A 20,879-nucleotide genomic window follows, 5' to 3' on the forward strand; every position below is an offset into this window, starting at 1 on the left:
AAGTTTCAATGGTCATCTAAAATCAATTTATCAGATCTTACAATCCAGACAGGGCCATATTGTCTTGTTATAGCTCCTGAATCTTCTCTTTGTAATGTTGTTTAAGAACCAAAGTATCAACATTTGAGATATTTTGTAATGTCGATTAAGAACCGAAATCTTCATCTCCAATTTATGCGAAACCTTCTAAACGTTATCGCAAACCCATAAAAAATCACAAAACGATATAATCTACAAACAAACAATAATGACATTACTCTTTTGAGCAACTACTACAAGAAATCAGGCTTTTTCTTGCACTCAAAATTGTTGCCAATACCCCCAATAATCGTTTTTATGTATTTGTCTCAAAAGTTGAGCAACCTGCAACCCAAAGCGTGAGTCACAACCTCTCAGAACTATGGATGCCATTGAGACTTGAGATGGCAGGGATGATTCAATATTCATCTGTGCCTCCAGGAAATTCAACTTTTGAGCTCCATCATTAGACGTTGATGAAATATTTGCAACATTGTGTCTCAGTTCCTCAATATCGTTATGCCAATTAACGATGGGGTAGAGTATGACTTAGTAGATTAACCTTTCAATCACAGCCTAACTTTCACAGAAACAACCTGACCCGCAAAGACTTAGCCTTGTTTGGATATAGATGCGGTTTCATCCCATCTCCTCTTTACAATATTACCAAATTCTCACACAAAATATAATAAACAATTCAATTTTTTCAAATCCAAAACAATAATAATATTAAAAGATAATATTCTAACAATATTTTATTTAACTTTCAAGTTTCAACTTTCATCTAAAACTAATTCATCTTATCTCAAAATCCAAAAGGGGCCATATTGTCTTGTTATAGCTTCGAAACCTACTTTTTGTAATGTTGTTTAAGAACCGAGGTATCAACATTTGAGTTATTTTGTAATTTCGTTTAAGAACCGAAATCTTCATCTCCAATTTATGGGATACCTTCTAAACATTATCGTTAACACAGAAAAAATCATAAAACGATATAATCTACTAACAAACAACAATGACATTACTCTTCTGTGCACCCACTCCAAGAAATGAGGCTTTTTCCTGCACTCAAAATTGTCGCAAATATCCCAATAATCGTTTCTATGTAATTGTCTCAAAAGTTGAGCAACATGCAACTCAATGCATGAGTCTCAGTCTCTCAAAACTGTCAATGCCATTGAGACTTGAAAAGATAGGGTTAATTCAATATTCACTTGTGCCTCCAGGATATTCAACTTTTGAGCTCCATCATTAGACGTCGATGAAATATTGGCAACATTGTGTCTCAGTTCCTCAATATCTTTCTGCAAATTAATAATGGGGTAGAGAATGACTTAGTAGATTGACCTATCAATCACAACCTCACTTTCACAGAAACAACACTAACACAAAAAGACTTAGCCCCGTTTGGATACAGAAGTAGTTTCATCCCATCTCCTCTTTACAATTTTACCAAATTCTCACACAAAATATAATAAACAATTCAATTTTTTCAAATCCAAAAAATTATAATAATATTAGAAGATAATATTCTAAGAAAATTTTATTTAACTTTCAAGTTCCAACTTTCATCTAAAACCAATTTGTCAAATCTCACAATCCAAATGGGGCCATATTGTCTTGTTGTAGCTCCTAAAGCTTCTCTTTGTAATGTTGTTTAAGAATCAAAGTATCAACATTTGAGTTATTTTGTAATGTTTTTTAAGATCGAAATCTACATCTCGAATTTATGCGATACCTTCTAAACATTACCGCTAACCCAGACACAATCACAAAACGATATAATCTACAAACAAACATTACACTTATGTGCACCCACTACAAGAAATCATGATTTTTCCAAACGGGGTCATATTCTCTTGTTGTAGCTCTCGAACCTTCTCTCTGTAATGTTGTTTAAGAACTGAAATAACATTTGAGTTCTTTCATAAGGTTGTTTAAGAACCGAAATCTACATCTCCAATTAATGCGATATGTTTTAAACGTTACCGCTAACCCGTAAACACTCACTATACAATATAATCTACAAACAAACAACAATGACATTACTATTCTGTGTAGCCACTACAAGAAATCATGCTTTTTCCAGGGCTCAAAATTGTTGCAAATACCCCCAATAATCGTTTCTATGTATTTGTCTCAAAAGTTGAGCAACCTGCAACCCAAAGCATGAGTTGTAGTCTATTAGAACTACGAATGCCATTGAGACTTGATGAAATATTGGCAACATTGTGTCTTAATTCCTTAATATCTTTCCGCCAATTAATGGGGTAGGGAATCACTTAGTAGATTGACCTATGAATCACAACCTTACTTTCACGGAAACAGCACTGACCCGTAAAGACTTAGTCCCATTTGGATTCAGAAGCAGTTCTATCTCATCTTCTCTTTACAATTTTTTCAAATTCTCACACAAAATATAATAAACAATTCAATTTTTTACAAATTCAAAACAATAATAACATTAAAATCTAATATTCTAATATTCTAATAATATTTCAATTAACTTTCAAGTTTTAACTTTCATCTAAAACCAATTTATTAATCTCACAATCCAAATGGGGCCATATTGTCTTGTTGTAGCTCCTGAACCTTTTCTTTGTAATGTTGTCAAGAACCGAAGTATCAACATTTGAGTTATTTTGTAATGTTGTTTAAGAACCGAAATCTACATCTCCAATTTATACGATACCTTCTAAACATTATCACAATCCCAGAAACACTCACTACAAGATATAATCTAAAAATAAACAATAATGAGATTACCCTTTTGTGCACCCACTACAAGAAATTAGGCTTTTTTCGGCGCTCACAATTGTCGCAAATAACTCCAATAACCGTTTCTATGTAATTGTCTCAAAAGTTGAGCAACATGCAACTCAAAGCATGAGTCTCAGTTTCTCAGAACTATGAATGCCATTGAGACATGAGATGACAGGGTTGATTCAATATTCACCTGTGCCTCCAGGATGTTCAACTTTTGAGCACCATCATCAGACGCCGATGAAATATTTGCCACATTGTCTCTCAGTTCCTCAATATCTTTATGCAAATTAACAATAGGGTAGAGAATGACTTAATAGATTGACCTATCAATCCCAGCCTAACTTTCACAGAAACAACACTGACACGCAAAACCTAAGCCCCATTTGGATACAGAAGTGGTTTCATCCCATCTCCTTTTTACAATTTTACCAAATTCTCACACAAAATATAATAATCATTTCAATTTTTTCAAATCCAAAAAATGATAATAATATTAGAAGATAATATTTTAAGAAAATTTTATTTAACTTTTAAGTTTCAACTTTCATCTAAAACCAATTCATCTAATCTCACAATCCAAACGGGGCCATATTGTCTTGTTGTAGCTCCTGAATCATCTCTTTGTAATGTTGTTTAACAACCGAAGTATCAACATTTGAGTCATTTTGTAATGTTGTTTAAGAACCGAAATCTACTTCTCCAATTTGTGCGATACCTTCTGAACATTATCGCAATCCTAGAAATACTCACTATACGATATAATCTACAAACAAACAATAATGAGATTACCCTTTTCTGCACCCACTACAAGAAATCAGGCTTTTTTCGCTGCTCAAAATTTTCGTAAACACCCCCCAATAACCATTTCTATGTAATTGTCTGAAAAGTTGAGCAACACGCAACCCAAATCATGAGTCTCAGTCTCTCAGAAGTATGAATGTCATTGAGACTTGACATGGCAGGGTTGATTCAATATTCACCTATGCCTCCAGGATATTTGACTTTTGAGCACCACCATCAAACGTCGAAGAAATATTTGTCACATTGTCTCTCAGTTCCGCTATATCTTTCAGCAAATTAACAATGAGGCAGAGAATGACTTAGTAGATTGACCAATCAATCACAGCCTAACTTTCACAGAAACAACACTGATCTGCAAAGAGTTAGCACTGTTTGGATATAGAAGCGGTTTCATCCCATCTCCTCTTTACAATTTTTTTAATTTTCACACAAAATATAATAAACAATTAAATTTTTTCTAATCCAAAACAATAATAATATTAAAAAATAATAGTGTAACAATTTTTTATTTAACGGCCAACTTTCTACGTTCATCTAAAACCAATTCATCTAATCTCACACTCCAAACGGGGCCATATTGTCTTGTTGTAGCTCCTGAACCTTCACTTTGTAATGTTGTTTAAGAACCAAAGCATCAACATTTGAGTTATTTTGTAATGTGTTTTCTGAACCGAAATCTTCTTCTGCAATTTATAGGATACCTTCTAAAAGTTATCGCTAACCCGAAAACAGTCACAAAACGATATAATCAACAAACAAATAGCAAGCACATTACTCTTCTGTGCACCCACAACAAGAAATTAGGCTTTTTTTGGCGCTCAAAATTTTCGTAAATAACCCCCCAATAACCATTTCTATGTAATTGTCTCAAAAGTTAAGCAACAAGCAACTCAAATCATGAGTCTCAGTCTCTCAGAATTATGAACGCCATTGAGACTTGACATGGCAAGGTTGATTCAATATTCACCTGTGCCTCCAGGATATTCGACTTTTGAGCACCACCATCTGACGTCGATGAAATATTTGTCACATTGTCTCTCAGTTCCTCAATGTCTTTCAGCAAATTTACAATAAGGTAGAGAATGACTTAGAAGATTGACCTATCAATCACAGTCTAACTTTCACAGAAACAACACTGACCTACAAAGGCTTAGCACCATTTGGATACAGAAGCGGTTTCATCCCATCTCCTCTTTACAATTTTTTTAATTTTCACAAAAAATATAATAAACAATTCAATTTTTTCTAATCCAAAACAATAATAATATTAAAAAATAATATTCTAGCAATATTTTATTTAACTTTCAAGTTTCAACTTCCGTCTAAAACCAATTCATCTAATCTCACACTCCAAACGGGGCCAAATTATCTTGTTGTAGCTCCTGAACATTCTATTTGTAATGTTGTTTAAGAACCGAAGCATCAACATTTGAGTTATTTTGTAATGTATTTTCTGAACCAAAATCTTCATCTGCAATTTATACGATACCTTCTAAACGTTATTGCTAACCCAGAAATAGTCACAAAACAATATAATCAACAAAGAAACAACAAGCACTTTACTCTTCCGTGCACCCACTACAAGAAATCCGGCATTTTTCCAGCACCCAAAATTGTACGAAATACCCCCAATAACCGTTTCTATGTAATTGTCTCAAAAGTTGAGCAACATGCAACTCAAAGCATGAGTCTCAGTTTCTCAGAACTATGAATGCCATTGAGACATGAGATGGCAGGGTTGATTCAATATTCACCTGTGCCTCGAGGATATTCAACTTTTGAGTACCATCATCATACGTCGATGAAATATTTGCCACATTGTCTCTCAGTTCCTCAATATCTTTCTGCAAATTAACAATAGGGTAGTGAGTGACTTAGTAGATTCACCAATCAATCACAGCCTAACTTTCACAGAAACAACACTGACACGCAAAGACTAAGCCCCGTTTGGATACATAAGTGGTTTCATCCCATCTCCATTTTACAATTTTACCAAATTCTCACACAAAATATAATAAACATTTCAATTTTTTCAAATCCAAAAAATGATAATAATATTAGAAGATAATATTCTAAGAAAATTTTATTTAACTTTCAAGTTTGAACTTTCATCTAAAACCAATTCATCTAATCTCACAATCCAAACGGGGCCATATTTTCTTGTTGTAGCTCTTGAATCATCTCTTTGTAATGTTGTTTAACAATCGAAGTATCAACATTTGAGTTATTTTGTAATGTTGTTTAAGAACCGAAATCTACTTCTCCAATTTGTGCGATACCTTCTGAACGTTATCGCAATCTTAGAAACACTCACAATACGATATATTCTACAAAAAAACAATAATGAGATTACTCTTTTCTGCACCCACTACAAGAAATCAGGAATTTTTTGCCGCTCAAAATTTTCGTAAACACCCCCCAATAACCATTTCTATGTAATTGTCTCAAAAGTTGCGCAACATGCAACCCAAATCATGAGTCTCAGTCTCTCAGAAGTATGAATGCCATTGAGGCTTGACATGGTAGTGTTGATTCAATATTCACCTGTGCCTCCAGGATATTCGACTTTTGAGCACCACCATCAGACGTCGATGAAATATTTGTCACATTGTCTCTCAGTTCCTCAATATCTTTCAGCAAATTAACAATGAGGTACAGAATGACTTAGTAGATTGACCTATCAATCACAGCCTAACTTTCGCAGAAACAACTCTGACCTGCAAAGACTTGGCACCGTTTGGATACATAAGCGGTTTCATCCCATCTCCTCTTTGCAATTTTTTTAATTTTCCCACAAAATATAACAAACAATTTAATTTTTTCTAATCCAAAACAATAATAATATTAAAAAATAATATTCTAATAATATTTTATTTACCTTTCAAGTTTCAACTTTCGTCTAAAACCAATTCATCTAATCTCACACTCCAAACGGGGCCATATTGTCTTGTTGTCGCTCCTGAACCTTCTCTTTGTAATATTGTTTAAGAACCGAAGCATCAACATTTGAGTTATTTTGTAATGTGTTTTCTGAACTGAAATCTTCATCTGCAATTTATACGATACCGTCTAAACGTTATCGCTAACCCAGAAACAGTCACAAAACGATATAATCAACAAACAAACAGCAAGCACATTAATCTTCTGTGCACCCACTACAAGAAAATCATGTTTTTTTGCAGTGCCTAAAATGGTCGCAAATACCCCAAACAACCGTTTCTATGTAATTGTCTCAAAAGTTGAGAAACTCGCAACTCAAAGCATGTGTCTCACTTTCTCAGAACTATGAATGCCATTGAGACATGAGATGGCAAGGTTGATTCAATATTCACCTGTGCCTCCAGGATATTCAACTTTTGAGAACCATCATCAGACGTCGATGAAATATTTGTCACATTGTCTCTCAGTTCCTCAATATCTTTATGCAAATTAACAATAGAGTAGTGAATGGCTTAGTAGATTGACCTATCAATCACAGCCTAACTTTCACTTAAACAACACTAACACGCAAAGATTAAGCCCCGTTTGGATACAGAAGTGGTTTCATCCCATCTCCTTTTTACAATTTTACCAAATTCTCACACAAAATATAATAAACATTTCAATTTTTTCAAATCCAAAAAATGATAATAATATTAGAAGATAATATTCTAAGAAAATTTTATTTAATTTTCAAGTTTCAACTTTCATCTAAAACCAATTCATCTAATCTCACAATCCAAACGGGGCCATATTGTCTTGTTGTAGCTCCTGAATCATCTCTTTGTAATGTTGTTTAACAATCGAAGTATCAACATTTGAGTTATTTTGTAATGTTGTTTAAGAACCAAAATCTACTTCTCCAATTTGTGTGATACCTTCTGAACATTATCGCAATCCTAGAAACACTCACTATACGATATATTCTACAAACAAACAATAATGAGATTACTCTTTTCTGCACCCACTACAAGAAATCAGACTTTTTTTGGCGCTCAAAATTTTAGTAAATACCCCCCAATAACCATTTCTATGTAATTGTCCCGAAAGTTGAGTAACATGCAACCCAAATCATGAGTCCCAGTCTCTCAGAAGTATGAATGCCATTGAGACTTGACATGTCAGGGTTGATTCAATATTCGCAAGTGCCTCCAGGATATTCAACTTTTGAGCACCACCATCAGACGTCAATGAAATATCTGTCACATTGTCTCTCAGTTCTTCAATATCATTCAGCAAATTAACAATGAGGTAGATTATGACTTAGTAGATTAAATATTCATCTGTGCCTCTAGGACATTCAACTTTTGAGCTCCATCATTAGACGTTGATGAAATATTTGCAACATTGTGTCTCAGTTCCTCAATATCGTTATGCCAATTAACGATGGGGTAGAGTATGACTTAGTAGATTAACCTTTCCATCACAGGCTAACTTTCACAGAAACAACATTGACCTACAAAGACTCAGCCCCGTTTGGATACAGAAGTGGTTTCATCCCATCTCCTCTTTATAATTTTTCTAATTTTCACACAAAATATAATAAAGAATTCAATTTTTTCTAATCCAAAACAATAATAATATTTAAAAATAATATTCTAACAATATTTTATTTAACTTTCAAGTTTCAACTTTCATCTAAAATCAATTCGTCTAATCTCACACTCCAAACGAGGCCATATTGTCTTGTTGTAGCTCCTGAACCTTTTCTTCGTAATGTTGTTTAAGAACCGAAGCATCAACATTTAAGTTATTTTGTAATGTGTTTTCTGAACCGAATCTTCGTCTGCAATTTATACGGTACCTTCTAAACGTTGTCGCTAACCCAGAAACAGTCACAAAACGATATAATCAACAAACAAATAGCAAGCACATTACTCTTCTGTGCACCCACTACAAGAAATCAGGCTTTTTTTCAGCGCCCAAAATTGTCACAAATACCCCCACTAATCATTTCTATATAATTGTCTCAGACGTTGAGCAACATGCAACTCAAAGCATGAGTCTCAGTCTCTCAGAACTTTGAATGTCATTGAGACTTGAGATGACAGGGTTGATTCAATATTCACCTGTGCCTCCAGGATATTCAACTTTTGAGCACCATCATTAGACGTTGATGAAATATTTGCCACATTGTCTTTCAGTTCCCCAATATCTTTCTGCAAATTAACATTGGGGTTTAGAATGACTTCGTAGATTGACCTATCAATCACAACCTAACCTTCATAGAAACAACACTAACCCACAAAGACTTAGCCCCGTTTGGATACATAAGCAGTTTGATCTCATCTCCTCTTTACACTATTTCCAAATTCTCACACAAAATATAATAAACATTTGATTTTTTACAAATCCAAAACAATAGCAATATTAGAAAATAATATTCTAACAATATTTTATTTAACTTTCGAGTTTCAACTTTCATCTAAAACCAATTTATCTAATCTCACAATCTAAACGGGGCCATATTGTCTTGTTGTTGCTCCTGACCCTTCTCTCTGTAATGTTGTTTAAGAACCGAAACATCAACATTTGAGTTATTTTGTAATGTTGTTTAAGAACATAAATCTTCATCTCCAATTTATACGATACCTCCTAAACGTTATCGCTAACCCAAAAACAGTCACAAAACGATATAATCAACAAACAAACAGCAATGATATTACCCTTCTGTGCACCCACCACAAGAAATCAAGGTTTTTCCAGCGCTCAAAATTGTCTCAAAAGTAGAGCAACATGGAACTCAAAGCATGAGTCTCAGTCTTTCAGAACTTTGAATGCCATTGAGACTTGAGATGACAGGGTTGATTTAATATTATTGACTTATCAATCACAGCCTAACTTTCCCCGAAACAGCACTGTCCCACAAAGACTTAGCCCCATTTGGATACATAAGCGGTTTCATCTCATCTCCTCTTTACACTTTTTTCAAATTCTCACACAAAATATAATAAACATTTCAATTTTTACATATCCAAAAAAATAATAATATTAAAAATTAATATTCTGACAATATTTTATTTAACTTTTAAGTTTCAACTTTTATTTTAAACCAAATCATCTAATCTCACAATCCAAACAGGGCCATATTGTCTTGTCGAAGCTCCTAAACCTTCTCTTTCTAAAGAATCAACATTTGAGTTATTTTGTAATGTTGTTTAAGAACCAAAATCTACATCTCCAATTTATGCGATACCTTCTAAAGGTTATCGCTAACACAGAAACAGTCACAAAACGTTATAATCTACAAACAAATAACAATGACATCACTCTTCTGTGCACCCACTACAAGAAATCAAGCTTTTTCCAGTGCTCAAAATTGTCGCAAATACCCACAAAAACGGTTTCTATGTATTTGTCTCAAAAGTTGAGCAACCTGCAACCTAAAGCATTAGTCGCAGTCTCTCAGAACTACGAATGCCTTTGAGACTTGAGATGGCAGAGGTGATTCAGTATTTGCCTGTGCCTCCAGGATATTCAACTTTTGAGCTCCATCATCAGACGTCGCTGAAATATTTGCATCATTGTGTGTCAGTTCCTCAATATCTTTCTGCCAATTAACAATGGAGTAGAGAATGACTTAGTAGATTGACCTATCGATCGTAGCCTAACTTTCACAAAAACTGCACTGACCCGCAAAGACTTAGGCTCGTTTGGATATAGAAGCGGTTTCATCTCATTTCCTCTTTACCATTTTTCTAAATTCTCACACAAAATATAATAAAAAATTCAATTTTTTCAAATCCAAAACTATAATAATATTAAAAAATAATATTCTAACAAGATTTTATTTAACTTTCAAGTTTCAACTTTCATGTTAAACCAATTCATTTAATGTCACAATCCAAACGGGGCCATATTATCTTGTGGTAGCTCCTGAATCTTCTCATTGTAATATTGTTTAAGAACCGAAGATCAATATTTGACTTATTTTGTAATCTTGTTTAAGAACCGAAATCTACATCTCCAATTTATTCAATACTTTATAAATGTTATCACTAACACAGAAACAGTCACTAAACTATATAATCTACAAACAAACAATAATGACATTACTCTTCTGTGCACCCACTACATGAAATCAAGCTTTTTCCAGCGCTCAAAATTGTTGCAAATATCCATAATTATTGTTTCTATGTATTTGTCTCAAAAGTTGAGCAACCTGCAAGCCAAAGCGTGAGTCTCAGTCTCTCAGAACTATAAATGCTATTGAGACTTGAGATGGCAATGATGATTTAAAATTCACCTGTGCCTCTGGGATATTCAACTTTTGAGAACCATCATCAGACGTCGATGAAATATTTGCAAGATTGTGTCTCAGCTCCTCAATATCTTTCTATTAATTAACAATGGGGTAGAGTATGATTTAGCAGAATGACCTATCAATCAAAGCCCAACTTTCACAAAAACAGCACTGACCCGCAAAGACTTAGCCCCATTTAGATATAGAAGGGGTTTCATCTGATCTCTTCATTACAATTTTTTCAAATTTCTACATAAAATATAATAAATAATTCAATTAATTTCAAATCTAAAAAAATAATAATATCAAAAAATAATAATTCTAACAATATTTTATTTAACTTTCAACTTTCAACTTTCGTCTAAAACAATCGCATCTAATCTCACAATCTAAACGGGGCCTTATTGTCAAGTTCTAGCTCTTGAACCATCTCTTTGTAATGTTGTTAGAGAATTTAAGTATCAACATTTGAGTTATTTTATAATGTTGTTTGAGAACCGAAATCTACATCTCTAATTTATGTGATACCTTCTAAATGTTATTGCAAATCTAGAAACACTCACTATACGATGTAATCTATAAACAAACAACAATGAGATTAGTTTTCGTTCTCTATTCAAATCGCTGAGAAAAGTCAATTGCGGCTATATAGTTCATCACAAAAGGTTAAAAAAATGCCGCAAGAAACTAAATATTTTTTCGAGCAATTTTGAATTATTGTTGCCATTATGTATTTCCAGTTGGTAGGTGTCACCGAAAAAGACATTTTGCGGTGATATGAGATCGTTGAAATTATCGTTGCCATTATGTAGTACCAGAATCATTTCCATTTCCACCACTTGCATAAAAAAGTTATCTCGTCAAAGTTATAAACACTATAAAGAAAAAAATGAATTGCATGATACGTTATATCTCCTCATAGGAAGTTTTGCAAGAGGAAGCCTTTCGAGATTCTAGTAGTCGTTTCCTTGGCTCGTTGTTTCTAAGTACTTGTCTCAAAAGTTGAGCAACTTGCAACCCAAAATATGAGTCTCAGTCTCTCAGAACTATGAATGCCATTGAGATTTTATCTGGTAGGAGTGATTCAATATTCACCTGTGCCTCCACGATATTCAACTTTTGAGCACCATCATCTTACGTCGATGAAATATTTGCAAGATTGTGTCTCAGTTCCTCAATATCTTTCTGCCAATTGACAATGGGGTAGAGAATGCTTTAGTTGAGTGACCTATCAATCACAGTCTAACTTTCACACAAACAACACTAACCCGCAAAGACTTAGCCCCGTTCGAATACAGAAATGGTTTCATCTCACCTCCTCATTACAGTTCCAAATTTTCACACAAAATATAATAAACATTCAATTTTTACAAATCCAAAACAATAATAATATTAGAAAATAATATTCTAACAATATTTTATTTGACTTCCAACTTCCAACTTTCAACTTTCAACTTTCAACTTTCAACTTTAATCTAAACCATCTCATCTAATCTCACAATCCAAACAGGGCCTTATTGTCATGTTCTAGCTCCTGAACCTTCTCTTTGTAATGTTTTTTAAGAACCGAAATATCAAAATTTGAGTTATTTTGTAATGTTGTTTAAGAACTGAAATCAACATCTCTAATTTATGTGATACCTTCCAAATGTTATTGCAAACCCAGAAACACTCACTATATGATATAATCTACAAACAAACAATAACGAGATTACTCATCTATGCACCCACTACATGAAATCAGGCTTTTTCTAGCTTTCAAAATCGTCACAAATACACCCAATAATCGCTGCATTTGATCATCTGGAGGGATTCTTAAATCGTTGCATGTTCGACGCAATAAAAAAGCCATATTTTTTTTATCAATTTCAGCAGTAAGAAAAAATCTCGCAAAAACTACTATTTCCAGCGATTGTTCCCTGCCGCAATTGTCCATAATATCGATGGAAATTGCCTTTATGTTTACAATTCAAGTCCCTGAGAAAAGTCAATTGCGGCGATATGGTTCATCGCAAAAGGTTCAAAAATGATAAAATAACTCAATATTGTTTCCAACGATTTAGAATTATGGTTGCCATTATGTATTTCCAGCAGGTAAGTTTCGCCGAAAAAGACTTTTTGCGGCGATATGAGATCGCTGCAATTATCGTTGACATTATGTCTTTCCAGGACCATTTCCATTTCTAGCACCTACATATAAAAGATATCTCGTAAAAAAGTATAAACATAAAAAAAAATGAACTGCATGAGACAGTATACCTCCTGACTGGAAGTTTCGTATGAGGAAGCCTTTCCAGATTCTAGAAGTCATTTCATTGCCTTGTCGTTTCTATGTATTTTTTTCAAAATTTGAGCAACCAGCAACCCAAATCATGAGTCTCAGTCTCTCAAAACTATGAATGCCATTGAGACTTGAGATGGCAGTGATGATTTAAAATTCACCTGTGCCTCCGGGATATTCAACTTTTGAGAACCATCATCAGACGTCGATGAAATATTTGCAAGATTGTGTCTCAGCTCCCCAATATCTTTCTATTAATTAACAATGGGGTAGAGAATGATTTAGCAGAATGACCTATCAATCAAAGCCCAACTTTCACAAAAACAGCACTGACCCGCAAAGACTTAGCCCCATTGAGATATAGAAGGGGTTTCTTCTAATCTCTTCATTACAATTTTTTTAAATTTCTACACAAAATATAATAAATAATTCAATTAATTTCAAATCTAAAAAAATAATAATATCAAAAAATAATAATTCTAACAATATTTTATTTAACTTTCAACTTTCAACTTTCAAATTTCGTCTAAAACAATCGCATCTAATCTCACAATCTAAACGGGGCCTTATTGTCAAGTTCTAGCTCTTGAACCTTCTCTTTGTAATGTTGGTTGAGAATTTAAGTATCAACATTTGAGTTATTTTATAATGTTGTTTGAGATCCGAAATCTACATCTCTAATTTATGTGATACCTTCTAAAGGTTATTGCAAATCTAGAAACACTCACTATACGATGTAATCTACAAACAAACAACAATGAGATTAGTTTTCATTCTCTATTCAAATCGCGGAGAAAAGTCAATTGCGACTATATAGTTCATCACAAAAGGTTAAAAAAATGCCGCAAGAAACTAAATATTTTTTCAAGCAATGTTGCCATTATGTATTTCCAGTTGGTAGGTGTCGCCGAAAAAGACATTTTGCGGTGATATGAGATCGTTGAAATTATCGTTGCCATTATGTATTACCAGAATCATTTCCATTTCCACCACTTGCATAAAAAAGTTATCTCGTCAAAGTTATAAACACTAAAAAGAAAAAAATGAATTGCATGATACGTTATATCTCCTCATAGGAAGTTTTGCATGAGGAAGCCTTTCGAGATTCTAGTAGTCGTTTCCTTGGCTCGTTGTTTCTAAGCACTTGTCTCAAAAGTTGAGCAACTTGCAACCCAAAATATGAGTCTCAGTCTCTCAGAACTATGAATGCCATTGAGATTTTATCTGGTAGGAGTGATTCAATATTCACCTGTGCCTCCACGATATTCAACTTTTGAGCACCATCATCGTACGTCGATGAAATATTTGCAAGATTGTGTCTCAGTTCCTCAATATCTTTCTGCCAATTGACAATGGGGTAGAGAATGCTTTAGTTGAGTGACCTATCAATCACATTCTAACTTTCACACAAACAACACTAACCCGCAAAGACTTAGCCCCGTTCGAATACAGAAATGGTTTCATCTCACCTCCTCATTACAGTTCCAAATTTTCACACAAAATATAATAAACATTCAATTTTTACAAATCCAAAACAATAATAATATTAGAAAATAATATTCTAACAATATTTTATTTGACTTCCAACTTTCAACTTTCAACTTTCAACTTTCAACTTTAATCTAAACCATCTCATCTAATCTCACAATCCAAACGAGGCCTTATTGTCATGTTCTAGCTCTTGAACCTTCTCTTTGTAATGTTTTTTAAGAACCGAAATATCAAAATTTGAGTTATTTTGTAATGTTGTTTAAGAACTGAAATCAACATCTCTAATTTATGTGATACCTTCCAAATGTTATTGCAAACCCAGAAACACTCACTATATGATATAATCTACAAACAAACAATAACGAGATTACTCATCTATGCACCCACTACATGAAATCAGGCTTTTTCTAGCTTTCAAAATCGTCGCAAATACACCCAATAATCGCTGCATTTGATCATCTGGAGGGATTCTTACATCGTTGCATGTTCGACGCAATAAAAAAGCCATTTTTTTTTTATCAATTTCAGCAGTAAGAAAAAATCTCGCAAAAACTACTATTTCCAGCAATTGTTCCCTGCCACAACTGTCCATAATATCGATGGAAATGGCCTTTATGTTTACAATTCAAGTCCTTGAGAAAAGTCAATTGCGGCGATATGGTTCATCGCAAAAGGTTCAAAAAATGATAAAATAACTCAATATTGTTTCCAACGATTTAGAATTATCATTGCCATTATGTATTTCCAGCAGGTAAGTTTCGCAGAAAAAGACTTTTTGCGGCGATATGAGATCGCTGCAATTATCGTTGCCATTATGTCTTTCCAGGACCATTTCCATTTCTAGCACCTACATATAAAAGATATCTCGTAAAAAAGTTATAAACATAAAAAAAAATGAACTGCATGAGACAGTATACCTCCTGACTGGAAGTTTCGTATGAGGAAGCCTTTCCAGATTCTAGAAGTCATTTCATTGCCTTGTCGTTTCTATGTATTTGTTTCAAAAGTTGAGCAACCTGCAACCCAAATCATGAGTCTCAGTCTCTCAAAACTATGAATGCCATTGTGACTTGAGATGGCAGGGGTGATTCAATATTCACCGATGCCTCCAGGATATTCAACTTTTGCGCACCATCATCAGACGTTGATGAAATATTTACAAGATTGTGTCTCAGTTTCTCAATATCTTTCTGCCAATTAACAATGGGGTAGAAAATGGCTTAGTAGAATGACCTTTCAATCACATTCACATTCTAACTTTCACAGAAATAGTACTGACCCCAAAGACTTAGCCCCGTTTGGATACAGAAGTGGTTTCATCTCATCTCCTCCTTACAATTTTTCTAAATTCCAACACAAAATATAATAAACAATTCAATTTTTTCAAATCCAAAATAATAATAATATTAAAAAATAATATTCTAACAATATTTTATTTAACTTTCAACTTTAGTCTAAAACCATCTCATCTAATCTCACAATCCAACTGGGGCCTTATTGTCATCTTCTAGCTCTTGAACCTTCTCTTTGTAATGTTGTTTGAAAACTGAAGTATCAACATTTGAGTTATTTTGTAATGTTGTTTAAGAACTGAAATCTACATCTCTAATTTATGCGATACCTTCTAAACGTTATCGCAAACCAGAAACACTCATCATACGATATAATCTACAAACAAACAATAACGAGATCACTGTTCTATGCACCCACTACAAGAATTCAGGCTTTTTTCAGAGCTTAAAATCGTCGCAAATACCCCTAATAGTCGCTGCATTTGATGATCTACGGTGATTTTTAAATCTCTGCATGTTCAACGCAATAAAAGAACCTTTTTTTTTTTATCAATTTCAGCAAAAAAAGAAATCGTTGCAAAAAGAACTATTTCTTGTGATTTTTTTCTTTCCGTCGCAGCTGTCCAAAATATCGACGGAGTGATTTGATCAAACACTTGATCTAAGACATGCCTTGATAAATACTTAAAAGCAACATCATATAGCTTAAAAATATGTGCTATTGTAGATCCAAGCATTAAACTTAAAATCACATGCATAAAAATAAATCAAAACATGGATCTAGCCAGAATCATCAAACTTTGGCCCAACCGAGTATTCTCTTGCATAAAAATTATATCTTGAAAAATCAACACCTAAAAGCTTCAACCCAACATCCTAACATGTATATCAAAGGCTTAAGATCATAAAATAAAAATATCAAAGTCATTGGAGTAAGATTAGACCATAAAAGATTCAAGCTTTCGTGAAACAGGAACTATTTTCCTCTTTCTAGTTTCTAAGTTTCTAGATCTGAGAAAATATTTCATCAAAATCTTGTATCATGCAACAAATCCTAAAAAAAAGCTCATGTAAATATGTTAGCTATACTTCATAAACATTTAGAAACAAGATCTGTCCATTTGCTTGGTCAACAACTCCAAATTACAACATACTATCCAGTTTATTGCCCAGACAGACATTTCCATGGTTAAAACAACTTTTGACCAACTAAAAGACCATTAAATCAAACACAAAAGGTATCCATGAAAACTAGACTCAAAGAGGAACAAGTTTAATGAAGGAATCATCATGAAAAAAATAATTATTGGGGTTTCAAAAATGGAAAGCAACAACGCTCAGAAAACCACCCCAGAGAGCTTCTAAGTTCCTCTCAAGAAAACGTGTGGGAAAAGGGATGAAATGAGAAAGGGAATGGTCTACACTCTTCTTACACAAACTGAAGAGTGAAGTAAGGTCTTGAGTGACACTTGAGTGATGGAAGTCTTGGCCAAAACAAGGGGCAAACTACCCATGGTATGGGTTGCCTTGAGGTGTCATGTAGGTGGTTGTGGTGAGGTGCCTTTTGCTTTCCCATCAAGAATTATTTGAGGGTTGTCTTGAGCAGTGGGTGGTTAGCCTTGGGTGAGTAGGAACTTCCTCAAGAAGCTTTGTCAATGTGGCAAAAATTTGTGGGCCTAACAGGCCTTAACCAAGTGGGTTTCATTTTGGGATTTAAAGAGGGTTTGGTTAGGGTTTGAGATGTTATCAAGTCCAAATCTAACTTTTCTTGGCCCAATCAAATTTTCAAGATTTAAAAGGTTGAATAATGATGTCATAACATGAATTTGAGAGATTAATAGAATGTGAAAGTAGGGCGGTAAATGAACTAGTCTGTTCGACAATCCGACCAGTACTTGCCTGGTTAAACTTGAATCAAACTCAACTCGTGAAAAATAAAAAAGGCTTAACCGTAGGAGTAGATACCCGCTCGATTAGTAAATGACACATACCTGATTAAACTCGACTCGACTAAGGCTCATTAAGACCCGAGTCGACTCGTTAGCTCGACTTGATTATTCATATATTGATAAATATATATATACACCGATGTATATATACATATATATATGTATGTATTAGCTAATAATATAAGTAAAGTACTTTTATAATTAAATATATAATATGTAACCTAATTACTTATGCTTATATATTTGAATATGCTTTGTAGCTATATTTTGTAATTTATACAACAATTAATCGATAAGATTTAATAATTTCATATATTAGTATGTGAAAACTATATATGAGAAAGATATATATTATCACATTATGTGTATGTATTAATAATTTATGTAGGCATATAATATATTTTTATTAATTATTATGTATAAATATCAACTAGCTACATATTAATTTATTTATAAATTTTTAAAATCTTATAATTCAATAGAGGTTTATTGATTATTAATTAGATTTTTTTTATTTATCTAATTTATTATTTATTAAATTTTATTAGAAAAAACAACTCAAGCCAAGCCGAGCTGCTCGGCTTGACTCGATCCCTTCTTGGGACGAGCTTGTGCTCGACTTGAGAGTTTATTTTACTGAATTGAGCTCAAATGAAGGTTAAATAAAAATCTCGAGCTTGGGCTCGAGCTCGAGCTCGAGTTTTTTGAGTCGAGCCGAACTCGGCAAGCCAAAGACCAACTAGGCTAGGCTAGCTTACAGTCCTATGTGGAAGTAATTTAATCAAGTGATTAAATACAATGCTAAAAATCGGATCCATTAGGGCTTTGAAATCAAGTTTGGGGTTTGGGGTAACCGTTTAGGGTTTCGGTTTCCTCCAAGTTTTTTAGGGTTTCAATTGGATTCTAAATATTTAGGGTTTCACTATGGTTGAAGCCCTCTTTGGTTTGGCACAAAAATGGATAATTGGATGGAATAGTGTTTTGCTTAGGTGGCACGATCTCACACCTTGATTTCCTTCACATTTTTATCTCATGGTTCCTCTTGATGCCAAGTGTCCAATACTATTTACCAAGTGTGGCTAAAATCTTGCCAAGTGTTAAAACAAAACATCTCTAATCTAATTTGAACATTCCACAATGTGATTTTGAAAACACTGCACTTGGTGCTGCTATCGAGGGTACTATTTACTCCAAAAAAAGTGAAAATAAATTTCGCACTGTTAAATCTTAAATATACATACTAACTTAATCGTGCAAATTGTTTATCGAAATTCAACTCCGAAGTGTCTCGAAATAATCGAAACGCATTTTTGAATAAGCGTTTCGTTCGAAAATTAAAAATAGATTTATTGTGCCATAAAATTCTAAATAATCAACTAAGTCCAATGGCACAAACCATAACTCATTTTGACACTTCTAACTACCTCAAATAAATAAAATTGCAGTGACAACACTAACTATACTGACAGACCAAAACCTACGCTATTGATTAATTCGTAAAAACTTATAGAGTTTTTATGAGATTTCTAAAACTTACTAGAAATTCAACTATTAGCAGACTGTTACATGATACCTCCAACTCTGACTCCGACTAAAGAATTAAAAAAAATCTAATTTCGACTCCGTCCTTAGAACAAAATTGAAGCCAAATTTGAAGCCGGATTTTTGAATATTTGCTGGTAGTGATGCAGCCACATGGCTAATATAATTTTTTTTTTCCTTTTTTTCCTTTTTCAATAGCAGCTCGATTGGGCTACTTCTTCTGCACACAATACACTCCACCTGATCAGTACACGTGTGCAATGCACACTGCATTAGTACAGTGCACATGCACAATAATTTTAATATTATTTAATCTAATATTTTCTAGTAATTTATTTAATTTTTTATTTTTATTATTTATTTTTTTAGAATGACTTCTTGCTTTCTTGTACACTACATAATTTTTCTAACAATTAAGTATTTTAACTAAATATGCAAAATATATAATTATAAGTTTATATTTTTTATCATTAATATATAACCATTTCTCTCTCTTTCTATTTATATAAATTTAATACACTGTATTGTATTTATATTTTTTTACACTACTATTATATAATCCCAGTTGCTATATAAATATTTTTTTTTTCTCCTAACAATGGATTTTACAGTTTGTTAGTATATCTTGGAATATTTTCATGATTTCGTATATCTTAGAATATTGTCATATTATAAAATATTCTTAGGATAGAATATTCTCAAGAATATTTTGCCATTAAGCGTTAATTGTATTTGTATTTATGTCTTGAGCTTATTTCCTTATTTACCATAGGTCTATTCAATTATAAATAGGTATTTCCTGTATATTGAATAAATACACTTGAATATGCAGTTTTCTACATGGTACTAGTGAATACCTAATCCTGGTATCTCTCATAGAATCATTTGTGTCCATGCTCCATCTTTTTGTTAGTAGGCATGTTCTTTCACATTGCTATTAACATAGCACAACATGTCCAATTTAAAAATCTTTTAGCAGTTGACAGGTAGGGTCCTTTACATGCCAATTACATCTATTTTCCCATATTAGACCACCAATTGACTGTACAATTTGTCGTCGGCGTTTCTGTACAAACATCACCACATTCCAGAAGTTCACATGCCCCACGCTTCTCCCATATTCTTGGCATGTCTAACCATGCCCGCCATGCTCCAATCTTGTTGATAAGATCTCCTCCCACCCGGTCTAGCCCACCTTCAGCCTAGCCATCTCAAGAAAGCCTCTCTTCCTTTTTGTCTTTCTATTATTAAAAGCTCATTCACCCTCTTTAAGCCCATACCACTCTTAGGCCAATCTAACCCAACCCTTAAACCCATGCGACCTCATCTGTCCAGTCACTTATCCAGTCAGCAGTCACGTGTATGCTACGTTGTCATTTGACTGTTGACCATTGACAAAAAAAAAAGTGTCCTAAATACCTTCCAACCTTGATAGCATTTTCCATCCCATTGAAAATATCTTGGTTGGCTCTGACTTCAATATGAGGGCTCAAAATATAGAAGCTTTTCTTCAAGGG

The 20,879-nt window shown here is 33.5% G+C and overlaps 1 protein-coding gene across 1 annotated transcript in view; it reads right to left on the reverse strand.

The window, feature by feature from the left end:
• The window catches only part of LOC121267216 (ankyrin repeat domain-containing protein 36B-like), a 40,672-nt gene that overhangs the window by 17,377 nt on the left and 2,416 nt on the right, over positions 1–20,879 (reverse strand). The window contains exons 2-13 of the mRNA XM_041171066.1: positions 15,680–15,769; positions 15,352–15,426; positions 14,338–14,427; positions 13,250–13,339; positions 10,811–10,900; positions 9,986–10,114; positions 8,634–8,780; positions 8,369–8,384; positions 6,130–6,215; positions 5,372–5,429; positions 2,975–3,060; positions 1,233–1,322 (exon numbers count right to left, since the gene is read on the reverse strand). Coding sequence (XP_041027000.1) covers positions 1,233–1,322; positions 2,975–3,060; positions 5,372–5,429; positions 6,130–6,215; positions 8,369–8,384; positions 8,634–8,780; positions 9,986–10,114; positions 10,811–10,900; positions 13,250–13,339; positions 14,338–14,427; positions 15,352–15,426; positions 15,680–15,769 — 1,047 coding nt within the window. The remainder of the gene's footprint in view (positions 1–1,232; positions 1,323–2,974; positions 3,061–5,371; positions 5,430–6,129; positions 6,216–8,368; positions 8,385–8,633; positions 8,781–9,985; positions 10,115–10,810; positions 10,901–13,249; positions 13,340–14,337; positions 14,428–15,351; positions 15,427–15,679; positions 15,770–20,879) is intronic.

The sequence above is a fragment of the Juglans microcarpa x Juglans regia genome, chromosome 5S (genome assembly GCF_004785595.1).
Source record: "Juglans microcarpa x Juglans regia isolate MS1-56 chromosome 5S, Jm3101_v1.0, whole genome shotgun sequence".
Classification (NCBI taxonomy): Eukaryota; Viridiplantae; Streptophyta; class Magnoliopsida; order Fagales; family Juglandaceae; genus Juglans; species Juglans microcarpa x Juglans regia.